At 39.4% G+C, this 24,200-nt stretch overlaps 1 protein-coding gene across 45 annotated transcripts in view; it reads right to left on the bottom strand.

The window, feature by feature from the left end:
- Positions 1-24,200, bottom strand: part of KCNMA1 (potassium calcium-activated channel subfamily M alpha 1) — a 779,318-nt gene that overhangs the window by 11,014 nt on the left and 744,104 nt on the right. For 20 of the 45 annotated variants that reach the window (XM_055275615.2, XM_055275620.2, XM_055275625.2 and 17 more), the window contains 3 exons: positions 10,890-11,084; positions 8,828-8,946; positions 6,677-6,901 (listed from right to left, as the gene is read on the bottom strand). In XM_055275615.2, the coding sequence (XP_055131590.1) occupies positions 6,677-6,901; positions 8,828-8,946; positions 10,890-11,084 (539 nt within the window). Of the gene's footprint in view, positions 1-3,383; positions 3,386-4,267; positions 6,902-8,827; positions 8,947-10,889; positions 11,085-24,200 lie in introns of those variants that run through there. The other 25 variants (XM_063637484.1, XM_055275604.2, XM_055275594.2 and 22 more) reach the window with 5 other exon arrangements.

The raw sequence follows: 24,200 nt of genomic DNA, 5'->3' as shown, positions 1-24,200 counted from the left end.
ATGATCGCCAGCCATTCAGCATCCATGGAGAGTGCTTCAAGTAGGACAATGACAATTTGATGTATTGAATCTTGCCTTCTGAAGAAGAAACAATGCCAATGGGTCACTACAAATTTGACCATGAGGAAGAGGACTCAGGGAAGCAGCTCTAATGAATGCTGCCATGGTCAAGGATAAATCCAAATCCCTGACTTTATCTCCACTCCCTGTTTCATCTCACACACCGGAAAGATTTCCAGGGGCTTTAGTTTCATCTCTAAGATGAGAAGGGCAATTGAGCGGGGGTGGGGAGGGCTTCCTCACTGCCAGAGAAAAATAGCCTCATTTCTTAATAAGCTTCTTAAGGATGAGATTCCTGCTGTCAGTGTTCTGAGTACAATGTGTGACATGCCAGGAGTTCGTGGAGTTAGGAAAGAAGAGTCATTTCAGTCTGTGGCTGGGAGGGGGCTAGTGGGACAAGATAAAAATCTGGAAAACAACTGCAGAGAGATGCTGGTAGAGCAATTGCCACTGCCATTGGGAGACGTCACCTATCAAGACCAGCCATGCTATGAGCTGTCCACTGTGAAGAAGCAAGGAGATGCAGGCTAAGGAGACAGCGCAGGGCAGGAGGTGAAAGTTAAGCAGATCTGGCTCACATACTAGCTGCATGGCTCTGAACAAGTTATTAGCAAATTTATCTTAGCTTCATTGCTTTTCTGTAAAATAGGGCTGATGATACAAACTTCCTAATAGTGTTGTTTAGATAAATGGAGCTAGTACCCCTGAAGCACTTACACAGTTCTAGATACATGGTGAGTAAATGTGAGTTGTTAAGGTTATGAGTATTATGAATAATATCAGCGGGCATTTTATCACAGTGGCTAACTTCACAGACTCTAGTGTCTCTCAGATTCTATGTCTTTCACATGGAGACACAGCATCTCCATCTGAAGCTGTTGTGAGGATTGAGTTTGTATAGGTAACTAAAGAGTGCTCATGAGAGTGCCTGGCCCAAGGCGGTTGCTGAAGCGTTAGCTTTTAGAGTAAGTTTAGTACTAGCCTGAGTACTATCAGTACTAAAGGATGATGTAAGCATGGGTCGTACCTCTTGAATGTGATGACAAATGATGCCCTTCAGCAGAGATGCTGGGGGTAGAGAACAGGGGTGTGTATATTGGGGTGTATCCTGAAGAACATGGATTGTGGCAGCAGAGGTGACAGAGGGGGATGTGGTTGGTCATCTTCATTTGGAAGGTAAATGAGAGGAAGAGGTAACCTGGTGTTATTTCTGGGGAGCTTAGGGTTTCTCCCCTCCCAAGGTGCCTCTGTGCCTCTGAAATACTGGCTTTGACTCACCAGGCATCCTATCCCATCTGAGAGCCATCTGTTTCTTGCATTTCTAGTTTCATCACTGAGCTCACAGGGCTTAAAATAAGGGTCAAAACCTCCAGCCACAGGGCTGCAGGTCACCCTGGAGGAATGGGCTCTTGCAGGGAAGGGCCCCAGAGCTGGACTGACTGAGCTGCCACCAGCAGAGGAAGAAACAGGCTGCACTGTGAGAATTGAGCTTCTCTGTTGGCTCTGCGGGTTGTCAGTGCCATGGGATTTACCCTTTTCACAGTACTCCCTAGAGAAGATTGCAGAAAAGGGGAGACAATGATACAACAAAAGCATTTGGAATAATTGGCCCTCTTCTCACTACACCACAAGCTGAGGTTGAGAGAGAAAAGGCTCAAAAAGAAAAGATTATGTTTGGAGAGAGATAACTGTGGAGAACAGTAAGGGCTAACAAGGAGCTTCGACCTTCACGAGTAATGCTGTGTGTTTCCTGTCCCATATTTGTGATAGACAGCCTGGCACACTTCCTCTGCCCAGCAAACCCTGATGCCTCCACCGTCCCCACCCTCTCATACTACCTCCTCTCCTCTCTGTGAGCAAAGTATGCTTATTTCATAGAGATACAAATTATTTGTACCAGAACAAAAGCAATTACCGTTTATGAAAAACCTTCTCACTTCTTTGCAATTGGCTACCATGACTCTGTCTCTTTTAACTGAAAGTCTGATGCTGCCATTCTTTGAGCAAACTTCTCTCCCAGCCCTCCTCTGTGGCCCTTGGTCCAGCCAACACCCTGAAGACAGATTCTTCACTACTCCCTTTCGGGTGGCAGGGGATAATCCCTCTCACCTCCAATGGTTGCAATGGGCATGCAATCTTGCATGGGAGACAGTCAGCCAGTGTAGTGACAGGTGCCCACAGCTACTTATCGTATTGTGACAAAGCAGGGATGGGCTGAAGAAGCTGATTGAGAAATTGATTTTTACCCTGTCTTGACTTCCACAGGCCCTGGAGTTTCTGTACTCTCCTCTTTCTCCTTCAAGGAGCCTGTTGCTATAGGAACCTGGCAGGTTGATTTAATTGTCTCTATCGGGATGCAGACACCTTTAGGCTTTTGCCATGCTGCAGAAGAGCCAGGCAAAAGCTTTTTCTGGTCATCTGGGATCTTGACGATGCTGCCAAGAGGCATAGTCAGTCTCTCTACTCATTGAGCTTACAGGGCTATTCCCCTTTCTCAGAAGCCGTGTGACCAGCTTGAGAAAGTGCCACCAGCACAGCAGCATCATGAGGCATGTAGAGGCACTCATATTTTTTAAAAAAATTAAACCAAGCAGACAAGGATAATATAGAAAATGGTTAAAGGTATAAAAATGTGTAAAGTCAATTTATATCGAATATTTATTGAGCATCGATGGTAAGGTTCTGGGTCATAATCTTTAATATTCAGAACAGAATTTGAAACCTGTCCCAATTGTGGCAGAAGTTTAACTGTATGTATAAGGGTCCAGCTTTCTCCATCCATTTGAACTGGCTTTGGGAAGAACCCTGGGTAGCAGACTTTAGGGACACTGATGATGCCATGATCACCCGAGTGTTGACACTGAGAAGGCTTCACCGTGCCTTCTGGTTTACCAACCTACTTATTGTTCACCCCTTTCAAAGCCCAAAGCAAGTTGGACTAAATGGCTTACAAATCTCTTCTAGAATGGTGCAGATAGCAGAGTTCCTAACTTTTTAAATGTATATACTTTATTTTCAAAGAACTCTTTCACTTTCTAACCTTACTTCCTTGTTTCTTTTTTGTTGTTGTTGTTACGGGAGGCAGTGAACAGGAAGAGATATAATAATAAGAAACTTGTATGCCTACTTCCTAAGTAAGCAGATGTTCCACCGAAAGAGGGAGGAGAAGTTTGGAGTCAGATAGAAAACAATGGAGGGGACTCTTCACTCTATTAAGGAAAGTATAATATAGTAATTTTGGCAAATAAAATTGAAGTAGTAATGATCCTTCTCCATCATCAAATTTATCATTAGTCAAATACGGTCAATTCTCAATTATCTACCACTGGGGCATGACTGTGTGCCCAAAGTCCAGGAAAACCTCAAAATTCCATCTCTTATCATCGTCTGTTCCCATTCCATTCCCATCACAATATCATCTCATTGGAGTTGCTAACAGACTGTATATAAAATGCACTTCGGATTTACTTCTCTCTATCTGCCCGATCTCTGGTTGGGATTTAACAAATGTCTGAAAGGCAGCTGGCAGGAAAGATTTGGGTAATACAGTGACTGAACCATCAGCTCCCAGATAACTGGGTGTGGGCTATTGAGTTGATATACATAGCAGAACACTTTTAATTTGAGTCATACTGATCAAGCATAAAGAAGACCAATGCTTTTGCCATTAATAACCCTCCTGGTTTAAAGGAGGATGAAATATTGACAGAGAAGTAGGTTTGCCAAATGGAATAGCTGTAAATGTTTTCCAGAAAAGTTTACCAACTGGCATCATCACTTGATTGAGTAGGTCTTGCCAAGATGAACACAGAGATGTGAACAGACCGATGGGGGGACTGGGATTGGGGGGTGGCAATGGGGGAAGTGAAGGAAGCTGGGTTTCTTGATGGGAAAATGCTTTCGGACTTGGAGCAAGGTACCAGGGTGGGCAGGGAGGCCACGTGCATATTAAAAGGCAAGCCAGATGGAGAGAATTACCCCAAATTACCCAACCCCACACCCAAGAACACCAAAACAAACTCTAAGGAATCTAGCAATAGCAGCAGCACAGCCTCATTGCGCTGAGCAATTTAGAAAGTGGAAGAAGGAAGGAAGAGAAGAAGGAAGGGAAAAGGAGAGGGAACGGGGAGGGGGGGAAAAGCAAAATAAAATAAATAAAACCACAAACAGAACAATATAAATAAAAATAAACAAACCAATAACAGAATAAAATTTGTAACTCCTTTTTTTTAATTTCACAAAAGTTTTCACAAGGACAACGTTATAGAAGAAAACCCCCAGCAGTGGCTAGGTCATGCAGAACCATTAATTGTCATACCTTGGCCCATTCTATTCATCCTTGTTGCACTTTAGAGAGAGAAGTAAGCTATGTGAGTTTTACAATGCTTTTAAACTGTCATATTTCCTGTTGAGCACTTTAACTGGCACATTCTTATAGTTATAAATGTTCTGAGGGCGTAACTTTATAACCTCCTTTGCAAAGAATGCATGAAGAGCTCTTCATGATCCAATACTAGGGGATACATATATATAGTTATATATATATAGTTATATATATATAATTATATAGTTATATATATATAATTATATACAGTTTTATATAAAGAGATAGTTATACATAATATAAATCAATATATAAAGAGACAAAAATAGTTTGAAAAAATTCTTCCACTCATAGGGCTTGTTAATTTACATGTATACAATTATTCTCCACCACAATACTGGTTTGAATACTACGCTGCCCCTGTCTTTGGTGTGGGGGAGGGTGGAGGTTCTGACTGAGCCTCACTATTTGTCAGTAAAAGTGCTTGTCAATTCACACAGCAAGCAAATCTCCAAAACTATCATGCTTGAGGGGACAGGGGATCCAAAATCTAAATCCAAAACATTCACCATAAAAACACCTTTTTAGAGATGGTACAGCTGTGACATGTTTTCCTCCTCCCTTTTACCCCTATTCTATTCGATGGAATTCTTTGAAGTAAACTTTTCAAATATGTATATAGCAGCCTAGTCCATCCATAAGAGAAATTGGTTATGGTGAATTGGCCAATTTTTAAGAACTACAGCACTGCCTAAAGCATGATTTGCATGCACAAAGCATCTGACAACTATATGTTGAAAAAAGGGTATTTTTCTACCTCTCCTCTCATGCTTACTAAGTGTTAAAAAAGAAAGAAAACAAAAGAAAAAAATAACTACACCAAAACGTGTTTGGCTCACTGTTGCACTCTTCTTATCCCACGTCTCATAATGACAAGGAGCAGCTCTCTATTGCCGTCATTACCCTGCCTAAATTGGCTACGTTAAAGAAAGTGATGATGAAGAATTCTTTCCCACCAGCTTTCTGCATTGGGACAGCCAGCACTGTGCAGCTGCGCCAATAGTTGAAGGTGGTGGCTGGCTTTTGTCTTTGTTGAGTCAACTGTGGCTGATCCTCCTACATTCTAATTTATTTAGCATGTCGGCTCCTAGAAAAACATGATCTGCAGCTGGGTTTGTCTTCCTCTCACTCTACCATTGCCCCAGCCTTTCCTCCTACCTGGCATTGGGGCCCTAACTAATCAAACAAAGGGGAGTAAAAAGATCCCCTGAGAATGCATGGAAAAATACTTGCTCTTTCCTGAGCATTATTTATTCTGTACATAAGGTAAGTAATTCACCTTTTAAAAGATGTAAAAGTCCCAGGAAGGCAGTTTTTAATGACTTACATTTGATATTTATGATACATATGGCTTTTCATCCCAAATGTCAAAAGTGAAAGAAAAAAGATAGCTATTCATATGGCAACATAAGGAGACAGAATAACAATTTAATATGCAATCAAACCTCTTTTCACTTAAACTAAATGACTAGAATTTGATACAACCATGATTGGAATACTATTCTCTCCTCCATATTAAGGTGAGAAATGTTCATAAGAACTCCCAGAGGGAACTGGCTCTGGGACAAAAGGCCTTGGTGAGTAACTAAAAAAATCTCTGATGTTCTCTTGCAACAAGCAGGTCCTTCATAATCATCTACACAAATCGTGAAAGCTTTTCAAATGCTTCGGAATACTTCAGCCCAGAGACTGGAAACAATCGATATGTTTTCATTGCTGTTTGGTTGCTTGTTTCAAATAAACATGTGCTAACTTATTGTGTGTATAAAAAAAGAAAGAAAGGAAAACAACAACAACAAAATCAAAACCCAAAGCACCCTGATAATCCTGATAAATCAGAATCAACTTTTCTTTTACATTAAATAAACTTGCTCTGCCTAACTGACATTGATCACAAGTGCTCCCTTCTAATCTGTGAACTCGTTCCTGCAGTGAGCTATTTATGTCTGGAGCATGCCTTTGGGTTATTTTTCCCCTAGAATCATAAATAACTTTTGGTCCGTCTGCTTATTTGCTGTTGTGCTCAAGGGTTTTATGGTGGTGAAATAAAAATGACAACCACATGCACACTATCATACATATGCAAATATGTGTAAAAAAAAGGGGGGGGACTACAGGGGAAAACAGGGAAAGTTACTTTGTTGGAAACACCAACTGGGGAAATGAGTGGCAGATACAGTTTCACACAGTGGCGGTGGATACACATATCAAAGCCGCTCTTCCTGCACGTACTTCTGTTTGTCCCGGGACTCCCTGGACTTGGGCCGGTTCTGTCGGTTTGCCGTGGACGGGATGGAGTGAACAGAGGAGCTCTTCTTGCTGGAGGACTGCGACGAGTGGGAGGAATGGGACAGGCTGGCCCGGGACTGGCCGGCGTTGTGGTCAAACTGCATTAAGCAGAAGATCAGGTCCGTCGGCACGAGCTCAAACTCATAGGGGGGGTTGGTGATGACATACCTGGACAGGGAAAGCAGAGATATCACCTCCTGAGAGTAACTGAGTAGAGAATTCAACCCTCCCTGAACCAAAAGCAATAGCCTGGTTACTCAAGACTTTCAGAGGATCTGGAAGATGCACTTCTAGCTGGTCTGAGGCCTTAAACATTCTTTTCCTTGTTAAATGGAAACTTCCTCTGTTTAACTCAATAAAGGAGGCCAGCTAGGAGGCCAGGCAGAGATGTGGAATTAGAGCCAGAAATGGAAGAACCAAACTTCGCTTCTCGTGGTCTACATGTACCTTTCTATACAAGGTCAAAGTCACTTCCAAGTAGCCCAACTGCAAGAGGTTTCATGAAGTGTGATGCAACTTTCATTTCATAATTTTCGGACAATCCCAGATATACATCACAAGATCTTTGTTTACCATGACAGAGTGTCTCCTTAGACTATTCTCACTCTTTACCTTTTAAAATCTACTTTGGTGGGAGAATGTGGAATTTGGAATTCACCATGTGGTAGAATCTAAGAACCCCGCCTACTTATCAGCACTACTTTGTTGTTCTTCACAATTAGTTGGAGCTTTCTTTGGTCAACAGCAGATGTGACTAAGAAAGTCACCCTGTTTCATTTAGAGCAGTGGATCACAAAGTGTGGTCCTCAGGCCACACAGCTTGGCATCACCTAGGAACTAGGAAATACAAGTTCTTAAGCAACCCCACCCAGACTTACTGAATTGGAAGTGCTGAGGATGGGGTCCAGCAATCTGTGGTTGAACAAGCTCTGCAGGTGAGTCTCATGATGGCTAAATTTTGAGAACCCACTGGTCTATAGCAATTGTTCTCAATTCTGGCTATACACTATAATCCCTGGTTATTATATATAAAATTTTTACATATTTTAAAATATATATATGATGTTTTCTTCCTTCCAGACCAGTTAAATTAGAGTAATCAGAATATTTTTTAAAAGCTCCCCAGGTGATTCTGCTATGCAAGCAGGGATGAGAAACGTTTGTCTCTGCAGCACTGTTGCCTGGGATATATTATGCGAACTCACTGATCTTGGTAATTCTAGGATGTACTTTTAATTTTTGCCTGCTATGAATTTATTTTAATGCATATGAGAAAAATATAATTAGCACATCTAAACTGTTATTTTTCTGCTTGAGGTGATAATATACAATTGTCTCAAAAATAAATATATAAAAGTTAAAAAGCGAGTCAATTTAAAATGTATGAAGTAAAAATATGGGATTCTGAGATATGGCAGAAGAACCACTTATTTTAGGGCTGGGTGCAGTGGCTCACACCTGTAAGCCCAGCACTTTGGGAGGCCAAGGTGGGTGGATCACTTGAGGTCAGGAATTCGAGACCGGCCTGGCCAACAAGCTTTGTCTCTACTAAAAACACAAAAATAAGCTGGGTGTGGTGGTGTGTGCCTGTAATCCCAGCTACTCAGGAGGCTAAGGCAAGAGAATCACTGGAACCCAGGAGGCAGAGATTGTGCCACTGCACTCCAGCCTGGGCAACAGAGCAACACTCCATCTCAAAAAACAAACAAACAAACAAAAAAAACAAAAAAACAAAAAAACTTATCTTAAACACTAGCAATGTGAAATATCTCTACATTAGGTACCAACAGATGTTATCCTAGTAGCTGGAGTTTGGGAGAGATGTTTGTGTATTCAGACTTTTGTAATTGGGTGATGGAATTATTCTATTAATACAAAACTTGAATTCTTACCAAAATGTCTTTACATCTACTTTTAGTAATTATAGAAAAATGCTTCCCATCACCTCCAAACTCAGTGTTGGATTTAATATGGGCAGAGTAATTTGCATGTTGAGGAGATGTATACAGACCTTTGCCTTTACAGTAGGAGACAGGAGAGGATGTTAATATTTCTGTGATTAGGTGGGAGGGCAGAGTTGAAACCAATACTCACCTCTTTGTGCACTGACTGGGGGTGCTGAGGTGAGCATCTCTCAGCCGGTAAATTCCAAAACAAAGCATATTATATGTTTTCAGAGCTTTGCAGAACAGATCACCATAACAACCACCATCCTGGGAGACAGCAAAAGAACAGAGAGAAACATCCTTTTTATTTGCCTGAAAATCAAGGGCCAGCAGGGAAATGGGTCTTTTCATCAAAGCTTGTTTTGGTGTCTCCCAAGTTGGAGGGTCCATGTGCCAAGGGATGGCAGTGGAAGAAGTCAACATTGTTAACAGACTACACCCAATATGTGTGATTTTTAAGGATCAGGTAACAATGGGGCTTTCCTCTGGTGTCTCTCCAGTTTTCCACCTGTCGCAATGGGGTTTGAAAGCTCTAAGGAGATTATGCTTCTCCCTTACTTTAAGTCAAAGTATAAAGCTTGACGGTCTCAGATGTATGCTCAGCTGAGGAGATGAACCCTTCTCTGCAAAATGGTGATTATGTTCAGTCCCAGCTCAGCTGTAACCGCTGTGATAGGATCGTGTTGTCAAAACTGCCTGGGTGATAATGAAAACCACCGCGAGGAGGAGGACCCCACCAGGTCCTATGGTGACAGACTGTTTCAGGAGGTAAGGACCCTGTGAAAAGCACAATTTACAGACCTCAGAGATGGCAAGGGTGGAAGAGAATGTGTTTCCCTAGGAGCCAGGGATCTGCAGGCTGAATAACTGGGATTCGCAGTTCTGATCAGTTCACAGCCACCTTCCCAGGGTCTGGGGCCTGATGTGAAAGCAAATGCATCCACTTGGAAATGCTGGCTTCAGCGGCCAGGTGGCTTCAGGTAGATGTTACCTGTATTATAGGAAGGGCACTGGGCACTGCGGGATGGCTTCACTGGGTATAAAATGTCTTTGTCCTTCCAATCATTGGAATTCTCATATTGGTCTCATACTAAAGAACACTGATGGGACCAAATCTTACCATTGTCTAAAGTCTTTATCCTAATCAAGTACATCAATAAGTAAATGATAGGTATAAAGAGCCACTAGCTATGAAAATTCCCTTTCGAAAAAAGCCTAGTCTAACATAGGTCCCAGCCCGTGATCAAACTAAAATACGGGGAAGTATGCAGCATTGTTTCAGAAAAAACAGAGACAGACCCTTTCATTGGCTCCTTTTCCACTATTTAGTCTTTCTGGGCAACACTATTGTTTGTGTAACAGGTTTATCGGTTTCTATGACTTATGGCTGCATCTCTTAAATGCATCTGTGGGTTTGGGCTGGGAATAAGGGCAAAGACAGCACACTTCTGTCACAGTGCCTACACTAGGCAGGTACATGGAGTCAGAAGGGAGACGCTGGCCACTTCCATCACAGGGAGGACATGAGGGAAAGTGACTGGGTCCACTCTCAGAAATTACAACATCTAGGTTTTGATTTACAGGCATTAAAGGATCCCCATAAGATTCTGTTTGTTTGGCCAGTGGTTCTGGGTACACCTGACTACTGACTACCCTGGTGCTTTGAAAACCACGAGTGCCTGGGTCATATTCACATATAAAAACTAAGAAACCTGTAGGCTGAGGCTGGCCACCTCCATGTGCTATTAATGTATAGTTGGGTTGAGTATCCCTAAGCTATGCTAAGAGCCTGTGGAAATATTTCCCAACCTTGGCTGCATGCTGGCATCACCTGCTGCCTCCCACCTTGTGCAGAGGATACGTGAAGAGAACACCAAGGAGGGAGAAAGCCCACTGGCTCTGAAGCCAGGATGCCTTGGTGCAAATTCCCGATAGGTCCGGTGCTCATTCTCTCTGGGCCTCAGTTGACTTAGAAGGTGTAATACTAGAACTTACATCAAAGGGTTGCTATGAAGATAAAAATGAATGACTATGCATAGAGCAAAGTGCCTGATACAGAGTAAACTATAAATAAATATCACCTCTTACAGTTATCCACAATAGGAAGGAGAAAAGACAGATGCCTAGCTTGTCACATCTGATACCACGTTCTTCAGGATCAAGCTTTTCCCAAACAGCAAGCTCAGGTGACCTTGGTGCTGTGGACTCACCCCTAAGTCCGCAAATGGCCCATCGAGCAGAGCTAACTGGGCCACGCGGCAGCGGTCCCTATTGGCCAGTGTCTGCGGGGTGCTGTAGCCACCTCTAAGGGCGTTCTCCTCAGCAATCAGAGCCTCCAGCTCCGGTGTGGCTCCTCCGGTCACCAGGGTCCGTATCAGGGTGAGGATATTGTCATTGAAGTATGTCTGGGGAAGGAGAGAAAGTGGGGGAAAAGTTCTTTAAGCAAACACCCTAAAGTCATGACAGCCGACATCCAAATTACAACTTTTCTTGGTATCTCCTGTTTAAAGTTCTGGCCTGTCTCTTCAAATAATTTTATGTGGGAAGTGAAAAGACAGCAGCCTCCAATTATTCCATTATTTTCTCTCTTGCTTGGCTCTGCCACGACAGCCTGACTTAAAAAACCCAGTTCAGGGGATTTTTAGTAAAGGGCTCAAATCTGAATAATTAGTGTTTGCCATAATTGGTTTTAGTAGGGATACAAATATTGCCTCCCCCTCCTCAAGCCTACATGTCTGCTATGAGACTCTGGACACATATAATAAAATGCAGCCTGCCCCAGCTACTAACCCAAGCAGCATTGTCTTGAGGCCCTGTCACCCATGTGCCAGGAAGCTTCCTCCCCACGACAACGGCAAAACCTTTCATTAATGCCACATGCTCAACAATTTATCACATGCGTTGATAACTGTCTAACTCAGAAATCTCGATCAATTAAATATGCCGGATAAATTTATGACAAGGTGAATGTCCTGGTAAGTGTACTTTGGCTTTTGTTTTCTAAAATAACCTCAGTAGTCTGAGGCAAATATCACTTATTAAAGAAGTTTCCCTCTAAGTGTACATTTGTGTCACACCTGAAACATAACAGATCTGTCAGGAACAAAACAATGGGAGTTTAAAAAAATTAATAGGATGTCAAATAAAGGAGCTTTAAAAGGTATTTGTCACCAGCCTAATTTGAGAAATTCTCAGGTAAGGGTGTGCATTCCATTTTCCTATGTAAGTAGAAATCAAGCAGGCTAAAAAACTCAAATCAAAGTTTGCCTGTGGCTTTTGAGGATGTACTTTGGAAAGAGGTAAGGAAAGATGCAATTGCACCTCAGCAGCTTCTTAGAGAGTTTACCTGGCAAGGCATAGTAGGGAACAAACCAAGTAAGGGTGAGCTCAAGTTCCCATCCCAGGTTTGCTAACTAGTTCTATGTCTTGGAGGTTGCCTAGTCATTCTGGGCTTTGATTTTTCTCATCTGTAAAATAAGAGTGGTCATTAAAACCAAATTTATATTCATATAATTCCATGAGGACTTCTGAATTAAGATAATAGTTACTAGTGGGGCTGGATTCACAATCCTCATTGAAATACTTACAAAAACACCCAATGTGATACAAAATTCCAACCGCAAAAGAAACTAGGAATGTTATCCATGGCCTGCCAGACCCTAAAGGAAATTTATGCTCAGGGTTAAGATATGCCCTTAGGCACAGAAGCAGAAAAAGGATACTTAAAGTAGGATATGTTGCTGGAGAGGTTCTGGGATCCAGGGATCCAGAGCTGGGCTGAGGGGTTTAATGCTGACTTCACCTCTCAGAAGCTGTGTGACCTTGGAAAGTTATTTAACATTTTTGTGCCTCCGTTTCATGATCTATAAAATGTAATAATAGAGTGCTGTGGGGCTCTATGACCTACCCATGAAGCACTTAGAAACATGCTTGGTGCATAGCAAGCACTGATAAACATTTTGGCCTCATATCAGAGACACAAGGCCTTTGCCAAGGAGAGGAACAGTCAGCTCCATTCCCAACCTTCCTTTGAATTTTTCATCTTCCTTTTTTTCTTTGAGGGGTGGGGAACTCAGGCTTTAAAAACCAAGCAAGGGATTTTAAACTCGATGTGGTAGAAAATGGGAGGTCAGCCAAGCGTGGTGCACACCTGTAATCCCAGAACTTTGGGAGGCCAAGGTGGGAGGATCATTTGAGGACAGGAGTTGAGACCAGGCTGGCCAACGTGGTGAATCCTAGTCTCTACTAAAAATAAAAACATTAGCTAGGCACGGTGGCGGGCACCTATAATCCCAGATCCTTGGGAGGCTGAGGCCGGAGAATTGCTTGAACCCAGGTGGCAGAGGTTGCAGTAAGCTGAGATCACGCCACTGCACCCCAGCCTGGGTGACAGAGTGAGATTCTGTCTCAGAAATATAATGAATAAAATACTTAGAAGTAAATATACTGAAGGAGGAACAAGACTGGTATACTGCAAACTACAAAATATTACTGAAAGAAATTAAAGAAGACCTAAATAAATGGAAAGACATCCCATGTTCATGGATTGGAAGACTTGATTAAGAAGACTTGATTAAGATGGAATACTACCCTGATTTTCAGATTTTATGTAATACCTATCAAAATCACAAAGTCCATTTTTTTGTAAAAATGGAAAAATTGACTCTAAAATTGCAACAGACTCAAAATAGCCAAAGCAATCTTATAGTCTTATAAAAGAAAGACAAAGTTTGAAGTTTCATACTTCCCAGTTTCAAAACATACTACAAGACTATAGTAATCAAGATAGTAATGGCATAGGATAGACCTATAGACCAATGGAAAATAATTGAAAATCCAGAAATAAACTCATTCAGCTATGATCTATTAATTTTCAGTGAGGGTGCCAAGACCATTCAATGGAGAAATTAATATAGTTTTTTAAACAAATGGCATAGCAACAACTGGGTATCCACAGGCAGAAGAATAAAGTGGGACATATACCTCACACTATACGCAAAAATTAACTCAAAAGCGGTCAAAGATCTAAATGTAAAAGCTAAAACTGCAAAATGCTTAGAAGAAAATATAGGAGTAAATCTTTATGACCTCTGATTTGGCAATAGTTTCTTAGACATGACACAAAAAGCATAAACTACAAGAAGAACAGATTAAATTGGACTTCATAAAAATTTAAAAAATGTTTGTGCTTTGAAGGACACTATCCAAAAAGTGAAAAAAACAACCTACAAAATGAGAGAACATGTTTTCAAATCATATATCTGATAAGGGTCTAATATTCAGTATTAAAAAGCCTTTTATAACTCAACCAAAAAAGATAACCCAATTTTTTAAAAGGGCAGAAGACTTAAACATTTCTCAAAAAAGACATAAAAATGGTTAATAAACTTATGCAAAGAGGTTCAACAGCTCTAGTCATCAGAGAAATGCAAATCAAAACCACAATGAGATATTTCACACCTACTAGAATAGCTGTAATAAAAAAAACAAATGATAATAACAAGAATTGGTAAGAATAAGGAGAAACTGGAACTCTCACACACTGCTGGTGGGAATGTAAAGTGGTGCAGTTAAGGGAGGAGACCACTCCTCACATTGTCTTATGCCCAATTTCTGCCTCCAAAGAAAGAAAAAGTAAACACTAAAATGCAGAAATGAAATCCACAAGCAGACAGTCCGGTGCCACACCCTGGGCCTGGTAGTTAAAGATTGACCCCTGACCTAATTGGTTATGTTATCTACAGATTATAGAGATTGTATAGAAAAGCACTGTGAAAATCCGTATCCTTTTTTGTTCCAATCTAATTACCAGTGCATGCAGCCCCTAGTCACGTATCCCCTGCTTGCTCAATCGATCACAACCCTCTCACGCACACCCCCTTAGAGTTGTGAGCCCTTAAAAGGGACAGGAATTGCTCACTCAGGATGCTCAGCTCTCGAGACAGGAGTCTTGCCAATGCCCCCAGCCGAATAAACCTCTTCCTTCTTTAACTTGGTGTCTGAGGAGTTTTGTCTGCAGCTCGTCCTGCTACACAGTCACTTTGGAAAACAGCTAGGCAGTTCCTCATATGTTTGAACATTGTGTTGCTATATGACCCAGGAATTCCACTCTTACAGTATATACCCAAGATAAAAATATATGTCCACATGAAAATGTGTACACAGATGTTTATAGCAGCATTATTGGTAATACCCAAAAGGTGAAAATAACCCAAATTTCCATCAGCTAATGAATGCATACACAAAATGTGTTATATCCATGCAATGAGTATTATTTGGCTGTAAAAAAGAGTGATGCAATGATACATGCTACAACATGGATGAACCTTGAACACATTTTACTGAGAGTCTATCAGATGAACCACCTCTGATAATTCAATGTCGGTTCTTTTCTATTTCCTTAAGTGTCGGCCAGTCTGAGAAATAAAGGGAAAGAGTACAGAAGAGATAAATTTTAAAGCTGGGTGTCTGGGGGAGACATCACACGTCGGCAGGTTCCGTGATGCCCCCTGAGCCACAAAACCAGCAAGTTTTTATTAGCAATTTTCAAAGGGGAGGGAGTGTATGAATAGGGTGTGGGTCACAGAGATCACACGCTTCAAAGGCAAAAAAAGATCACAAGGCAGAAGGTCAGGGTGAGATCACAAGTTCAGGGAGAAACTAGAATTACTAAGGAACTTCCATATCCTTCTGTGCAGGCGTTGTCATTGATAAACATCTTAACAGGGTTCAAGAGCAGAGAACCAGTCTGACTAGAATTCGCCAGGCTGGAATTTCCTAATCCTAGCAAGCCTGGGAGAGCTGCAGGAGGCCAGGGCGTGTTTCATCCCTTATCTGCAACTCCATAAGGCAGACACCCCCAGAGCGGCCATTTTAGAGGCCCCTGCTGGGAATGCATTCTTTTCCCAGGGCTGTTAATTATTAATAATCTTTACTGAGGAAAGAATTCAGCAATATTTCCCTTGCCCGTTTTCAGTAATAAGAGAAGTATGGCTCTGTTCCGCCTAGCCCACAGGCAGCCAGACTTTAAGGTTCTCTCCCTTGTTCCCTGAAAATCGCTGTTATCCTGTTCTTAAGGTGCCCAGATTTCATATTGTTCAAACACACATGCTTTACAAACAATTTGTGCAGTTAACGCAATCATCACAGGGTCCTGAGGCAACATACATCCTCAGCTTACGAAGATGATGGGATTAAGAGATTAAAGTAAAGACAGACATAGGAAATTATTAAGAGTACTGATTGGGGAAGTGATAAATGTCCATGAAATCTTCATAATTTATGTTCTTCTGCCATGGCTTCAGCCAGTCCCTCCGTTTGGGGTCCCTGACTTCCCGCAACAAGAGTCCATTTATATAAAATATCCAGAAAAGGCACGTCTACAGAAATAATGAGTAGATCAGTGGTGGCTTAGGGCTGGTGGGGTGATGGGTAGAGTTGTAGGGGAGGGGAGGATAACTAAAATACAAAGTTTCTTTTTGATGCCATGAAAATGTTCTAAAATTGACTGTAGTGATGGCTGTACATGTCTGTGAATATGCTAAAAAGAAAACCACTGAATCGTACACTTCAAATGGATGAGTTGTATGGTATGTTGTGTCTCATTTTTTTAAAAAGAAATAGTTAAAAGACAACTAAATTTGCACTGGCCAACTTTTTAATCTAAGAAGCCATGAGTATTAGAGCTCAAAATTACACACACACACACACACACACACACAATTAGTGATATAGAAGTAAAACCAGGAAGTTCTAAGCTAAATAGAGAAAGATATAGGGATTTTTGTTTGTTTGTTTAATAAGAGTGCTGGTTGATATTGAGAAAAAGACAACAGAGGTCAAGTGATAAATAGTAAATATTTACAAATCAAAGTTGTAAACAAAATGCAAGCATGTAAAACAAGCAAACAAACAAAAATAACCTGTCCTGAGCTGGGAAATGAATCTAGGATGCAGATCAAAAGCATTCAGCAAGTTAATGTGGCCAACTCCTAGACCTGTACTTGGTGAATATTTGAATTCGAAATATTAAATGGAGAATAAAAATGACCTAAAACAATGCTGTAAGAAATACAAGCATAAAATGAGGCTAGGCTGAAGCTTCTCTAGAAAATGTAAGAGGAATGTCAAAGGAATTTTGACAGGACACATTTGTTCCAAAAATTCTACATACAGCTAAATTGCCAATAATTTGTGAAGGCAACTGAAATATTTTTTGACTCTTTGCATACATAAGGATTTATTGATTTAATTTTTTTAAATACTCAGAAACAAAAATTAGCTTCTTTAAAGATAATTTTAAACCCTTAGTAACGAAAATATGAGCAAATTTGGTTTACTGTTAAAATATATTTAAAACAGAATTGTAAAAGATTGTTGTATCTATTATTACAAAATGGAATGCAAATGTCAAAACTAATTATTAAAAAAACATGACAAAACTAGCCATTAATATAGTATTGCTAAAATTATGTTTTAAAGTCAGAAAAATGAGATGAGATAGAGATGATGACGGAAGTAAACGCATGAAAATTGCCTGATCTTATACAAGGAGGAATCAAGAACTACTAAATTTTTCTAGACAATAATACTTAGAAAATACATCTATAGAATGGCTGGTAACAACTAACTAGAGTTAAAAGTAGAATGGAAGGTTTACACTACAGAAAATAAGCATACAAAATACAGTCCACATACCAAAAGATGGATCATAAAACATATAATTATGATAGAAGCATGTAAAAAACATAATGCAAGACTATAGCATCTTATGTTATATAACTAAACATAAATGAGCTAAATGATCCTATAAAATGGCAAAGATTTTCAGACTTGTTCAAATGCCAAAATCAAACTCTGATATCTTTAAAAGAGACAAAGAGAAGAAAAAAAGTATACTTCAAAGAAAAATTTTAAACTATTATGTTAGATAAGTTAATTTTATATTCATAGTTGACACAATAAAGCTGTAACTTTTTATGGACAAATATTATAACTGAAATATAGAAAGCAAAACTAATTAGAATTACACTAGAATAAATCTGGACTAAGGGTAATATGTGAAATATTCCCACTATCACTGTTTTTAGCTTTTACAGGTCAAATAGATCAAAAGATAAGAAAATTGAGGATATAATCAGGTTGATTTAGTGTATTTTTGCTAAACTTTGTAACAACAATTACAAAAAAAGATCAATGGCTAAAACCATCAAATCTCAATACATATAACAAAGTATAAGCTGTATAACCTACATTTTAAAAATTAAATACAATGTAATAGAGGCAAAAGTAAATATTCCAGAGCGTCAAAAAAATGTTGTTAAGTATCCTATAACTACCAGGTCAAGATGGAAATCAAACTTAGAATATGAAATATTTTAAAATTAAAAAATATTTGAGAATGACATATAAAAATACCATGTCTTGAGGCCAATGCTATAGAGACACATTCAGAGCCTTTAATGCTATTATTAAATACAACAGAATTATAATAAGTAAAATTAAGTATTGAAAGAATTCTTTTTTTAAAAAAAAGCAGGATGAAAAGCGTCAGTTAATGAATTAGCAAGAGGATATTTAGTGAATTGTTAAATTCAAGAAATAATTCCTTGAAAAAATAAACTTATGACAATATAACTGAAAAAACACAAATAAAATTAGAAATAAGGAGAATAAAATGTCAGATACATAGGAGAATTAACATTATTATTCCAGATACTCTCTTTAATACCAGTCACTGGACATGAATAAGAATCGCTATTTTTTTAGGCAAAAAGCAAAGTAGTAATCATCTATGAAGAGACAGAAGACAGTATTAGGAAAAAATTAAAATTCCATGTTCCTTAACATGTAAATAGGCCATTTAATGTCATTTTTTCTAGTAAAATTGTTGTTTGATATATGCCTAATTACAGATTTGAATTGGACTTTTTAAAACTTGATAAAATTATGCTAAATTTCCCCTGGAAAGAGTCGTACAAAATTGTCCTCTCATGTAGTATAGTAAATTTTAAAGACTTCCTAACCAAATATTGTAGACAATGTGAAAAATTAGAAGATCAACCAGAATGGATTTATGAGAACCATAGCTTAGTAGGTATAAGACCTTAATACAAAAGTTGGCAAATCTGGCTCTTGGGCCAAATCTTGCTCTGCCATCCATTACTTTTTTTAAATAAGGTTTTGTTGGGACCCAGCCATGTCCATTTGTTTATATATTGTCTAGGGTTGCTTTGGTGCTAACAAACTCAGAGTTAAGTAGCTGTGACAGAGACTATGTGGCCCTCAAAAGCTGAAAATATTTACCATCTGGCTCTTTACAAGAAAGTTTGCTGATCCATTCCTTAATATAATAAGGAAAGCGTAGCATACCACGGGGAAGGGATTTTACTCAATGAATGACTTCGGGGAAACTGGCTCACTGATAAAAATTTTTCAACAATATGGTAATGATTAAACAATGGTTCTCTGACGTGACTTACATTGTACAGACATGAATATTGTGCGTTCAGATAATATTAAATGGCATGGTAATAATTATATAATACTAAAATGTTTTTTAAAAGTAGGATCCCCAAAACATCATGAATCACAATTCATGTTAAAAATGCATACCTGCAAAACTATTGGCTGGGGAAATTAACTTTTTCTGTATTTAAAATTTAATTTTAAGAGTACCCACTTTTAAATATTGAATCTTTATGGTACTGGGTTTTAAGTTTTAATATTACTTTTAATTGGCTTTTTCATACTAATGATTCCTTTTAATGTTTTCAATTATCAAATGTTTATAAAATGTAGAGATCATTTTTATTATTAAACTTTATAATATACACTGTTTCATAATATAACAAATCATGCACTTATTACTTTTTGAATTGTTATTTTTTAAATATAAAACTTCAAAGTTTAATGGAAAACTATCAGAAAAATGATATCCTGTTTATTATTATGGTCATTCATATTTATTTCTACCATAAAGTATTACAAAAAGTACATAATGCTCTGATTTGGGGACTTCCAGAGGGAAAAATAACGCATACCTGAACTGATAGATATATTTATGTGAAAGTAACTGTAAGTAGTACACAAAAGTTCTACTTAGTAGTTAACTCTTGGTTTTAGAATTGTGGGTTTTTTTCCTATAATTTTATTTTATATATTTTCTGCTGTGAAAATACACTTATTTTAAATTTCTGTAAAAAAGAAAGTAAATGTTACTAAATAGTTAAAGGCAAAAAATGTAGCCACAAACAACTTCACAAAAATATAGCAAACTGTTTAATCTCAAGATGCTTGATAGTTCTCATGTTCAGCATGCACTTTTTACGAATAAAAACTATGAATTCACTATATAAAATATGTATTTACATCATTATATACAGATTAAAAACTGATATGCTTCAAAACTATCATAAACACAGTTAAAGGGCCTCCTAGGAAAAATGACAATCGGCACTTGCCATAATGCATGAGATGGCTCAGTATAATGAGAGTGTGGATTGGTAAAATTGTTTCTTGGAGATATCATGACAATATGTATCAAGAAATTTTAAAATGTCCATATTTGTTTAAAAAAAAAACAGTACATTTGCCTCAATATAATAAGTTGCTACTTGTTCAAAGATTTATGTACAATAATTTCTATTACAGGATTAATCATTACTATAACAAAAATTTTAAAAAGCTAAATAGCCAACAATTTAGTAATAAATAGATTCTGGAACATCCACAGACTGGAATCTCATAAAGTCCTATGGAGGCTCTGCAAATCATGACACCTAAGAAAATAATAAAATACTCTGGATAAAATATTAACTGAAAAGGGAAAAAATAACCAACCTATAAAATGAGATAATTCTGTATTTATCTATCCATTTAGAAGGAAAGACACCAAAATATTAACCATGCTTATCCTTGGTGTTGGAAACATAGGCCATTTATATTTTCTTCTTTATATGTTTTCTTTTTATTTTTATATGTCTCTTCTTTATATGTCTTCTTTTATATGTTTCTGTGCTTTCCTAATTTTCATCAAGAAGTATGAATAACTGTTCTAATAAAAACACAGTCAATTTTTTTTAAAACAAAAGGCACTATAGGTTATCCATTGCAATGATAAATCTAGAAGGTCAGCCTGGGAGGTTTTTGTCAGGTCTTTGGGGTTTGACCCTAACATGTCCCACTTCTGTGTTGAAATCAGTTATACCCAAACCCTTTTGATCAGTCACTGACATTTATTGAGCACCTACTAATTGCTGGGCCTTGGTTTAGCCTGAAATTGTGTGAAAGTCAAAGAGTGCATGACTTTTAGAACTGCTCATCAATGGGTACAATTTCAAAGTCAGTCCCAGGGTTTCACAGGTGTCTGAACAACTCTGGGGCCACTCATATCTCTGAGCATAATTGTCTGCTCTCTGAGCTGGCACTGCATCCCAGATGGCTCTCCTTGATTTTTCCATGCAGGCATCCAGGAACAGAGCTGTGGGGCAGCAGAATCTGTGATGACAGAGAATGATGATGTATTTTTGCCAGCAGATGCTTTTGCTCCTGTTTTGATACCCTAATATTCAGATGCAGAGAAGGACTCTGAGCATTGCTGACGGGTGTGTTCTGCACACCTATGTCTTCAGGATCTGAATAATTTGGTGGAAAGACAATACCTTTTCGGGAAAAGGGCGTCAGGTCAGTCATATTGGAGGGTGCAAATTTCTTTATGTGATGGGAGTGAGGGTTGGGGTAGGGCACTTCACGGAGCATTCAGCAATCTGCAATTAAGCATCACTCCAGGGCTTTCTGCATAGGTGATGGCTGTTTCTGCATCATGGGACAAACCAGGTGCTAGAACTTCAAATACCAATTACCAAAGGCGCTTCCTGTGGAGGAAACCTCTCTACAACTCACCTGACCCAGAAGGCACACATTTTTTTCTGGGTTAACATAAATGCTAAAATTGAAGGAATACAACATTCTAAAGGCAGGATCATGTAGGTGAGATCCTTTGCCTCCTAAGCTTTTGTCCTGCCAGTCTTTTCTGTGCCTTACCATGATACCTGTGCTAGAAGCCTTCTGGGAAGCTCTTGTATAGAACCTCCAACTCTGGCAGGGTTAGTCTTCAGGGATGCTTCAGGCAGAGACCTTCTCAATAGCTATCCTTGCATCACATGGACATTTGGGAGTATAAGACAGCTGAGTTAGGATCCTGTTCAGAGACTAGGATCAGGCGACCTTGCATAGTCTAAGGAAGACAGGAGTCCCTCTTCCCACTGCCAAGGACAAGGTTGCAAACCTGACTAGCAAAGCTCTTCTTCTGATTAAGGCAACATGGCCCCCTGGTTATGAGTACAGATTTCCAAATCCAATTAGTGTGGCTTTTAATACCTGCTTTTCTATCCAATAGCCACAACAATGAAAAAGTTGCCTAACTTTTCTCTGCCTCCAATTCCTCATCCATACAACAGAGATGAAAAGACAAGACAAAACAAAAATTTATAGATTAGAGTTAAATGAGAGTATTTGTGAAACTTCTGATAGACAAAGCATACTCAAAAAATGGGAATTTATAAAAAGAACCATCAACTAGCAATGCAACCAATTTAGACAATTCCCTCTCCCGGTGTCTCGGCGTTCTGATTCTAATCTCTGAGAGCTGGCTCAGAACACAAGGGTGGCCCTCTTGGCCTCTAAAGTTTGATGATTCTCAGGTCCTATAAAAGGACACTGAGGAAACCATGAAATGCCAGGGGAGGGACCAAGGCACTGTAACAGGGAAACCTGAGCCCACAGCGCCATCTAGCCCGCTTGGCCCACGCCCCGCTGTGCCTTCAAGTGCAACCCGCCCGAGCATCCTCCTCTTTTTATTTTTTTAAAGTATAATTATCGGAGCTTATGTTTCACAGTTAATGCTGTCAAGCCTTTTAAACTAATTGGTCTTTTATAGAAAATTTAACTGAAAATTAACACATCTTTTAATAACATTGCCTTAACTTTAATGGCTCTCTGCCTTTCGTTTATAATTGCTCTAAAATTGTCATTTTCTATGTCATAGCTGCCATTTTTTATATTTGCTAGTTTTCATGGTGTAGATTTTTGTTTTTAGTATTTTTCTTTCGTGAGGGATGAAAATGATTGGATTTTTTTTTCCCTATCCCAGGCCTGCCTGGCCTGATGTGACAGCAGTGGTCTGTCCTGAGTCTAGCAGGACATACCTCCATGTACCTGATTGACACCACTGCTAGCTCCTCTGCCTCAGGACGGCCATGTTCCCTCTGTCTCTGTGTGAGCAGTCGAAATAGAGGCTTTTGAGTGGAGTGTAAGAAATAGGGTCACGGAGCAATAAATTGTTTATGTAACTAAAATCACATGGCATTAGGTTAGCTTGGACTGATAGAGAACTCAGGCCTCTCCATAACACCAGGTTCAAGGGTTTGGCCCTTAATGAAAGGAAAGACAGTAAATCATGTGAACCCACATTCCAGATGGTCACACTCTCCAGTCTTACTGACACAATTTCATTTCTGGCAAACAGAGGCCAGCTCTCTGATATTAAAGATGAGAACATGGAATCATATCTTCTGGGTACCCCGACTCATCTACCCACTAAGCTCCCAAGTATTATCTAAGATGTGTGTTCATGAAAGAGAGAAAGAGAGAGGATAAGTGCACACAAACACATAAATATATATACATATATGTACATGCATATATACCAAAAAAATCTGCTTCTTTGTAATTACATGTGATCTTAAGAAATACGTATCTACTCTGTGAAAGATTTTCATATGCCTTTGCCATTCTCTGATTAGCAGAAAGTCGTAAGGGGTAACATCATTCCCATTTAACAGCTGGGCCCCAGACAGTAGAAAAAATGTGCAAGGGCTGCCAGTGAGCCAGGACCAGAAGCTACAAGTCCTAATTCATGGCCCAGTTTCCCTCCTCCAAGTCACTGCCTTTATTCTGAAAACATGAATGCACTGGACATGCAAACTCCTGCCCTGGGCATTGTGGTGCAGTGGGCAGAGAAAAGACACACCTGGCTTAACTGGCTCACACTGAAATTTCTCTCTAGCTGCTGGGGGATCCTGCAGCAGGGGTCTCTTCATAGGCTGGCATTCACACTCCTCAGATGTATTGTACACCAGCAACAGGGGCCTCTGCTTTTCTCTGCTCTTTCTCTTAAAACTGTTATGATATGCTTTTTCCACAAACCTAAAGCTTCATTAAATCTTGTTTTCTAAAAAAAATGACAACACTCCCAACTTGTGTGCATTGGAACTCATTAGCTCTTGTAGTAGGGTTCCCCTTTTTCTCCTCAGAAGGAGGTAGCTCCTCACTGCTCCTTCAATAATGATGGTTCAGTGTGATTGGTATCTGTTTAGGAAAGGTCCAAGGCTCAAGGAAAATGGACATCATGTGCACAACCTCCTAACTCAGAGGACAAGCAAATGACCAGAAGGCCAAGCATGCTGTCTGACCACAGACATTGTAATGCAGACACGTAAGATTAGAAGCAAAAGGTGGGA

This window comes from Symphalangus syndactylus, chromosome 4 (genome assembly GCF_028878055.3).
Source record: "Symphalangus syndactylus isolate Jambi chromosome 4, NHGRI_mSymSyn1-v2.1_pri, whole genome shotgun sequence".
Classification (NCBI taxonomy): Eukaryota; Metazoa; Chordata; class Mammalia; order Primates; family Hylobatidae; genus Symphalangus; species Symphalangus syndactylus.
Note: the sequence above shows the minus strand (reverse complement) of the source record. Positions and strands in the feature narration are given on the sequence as shown.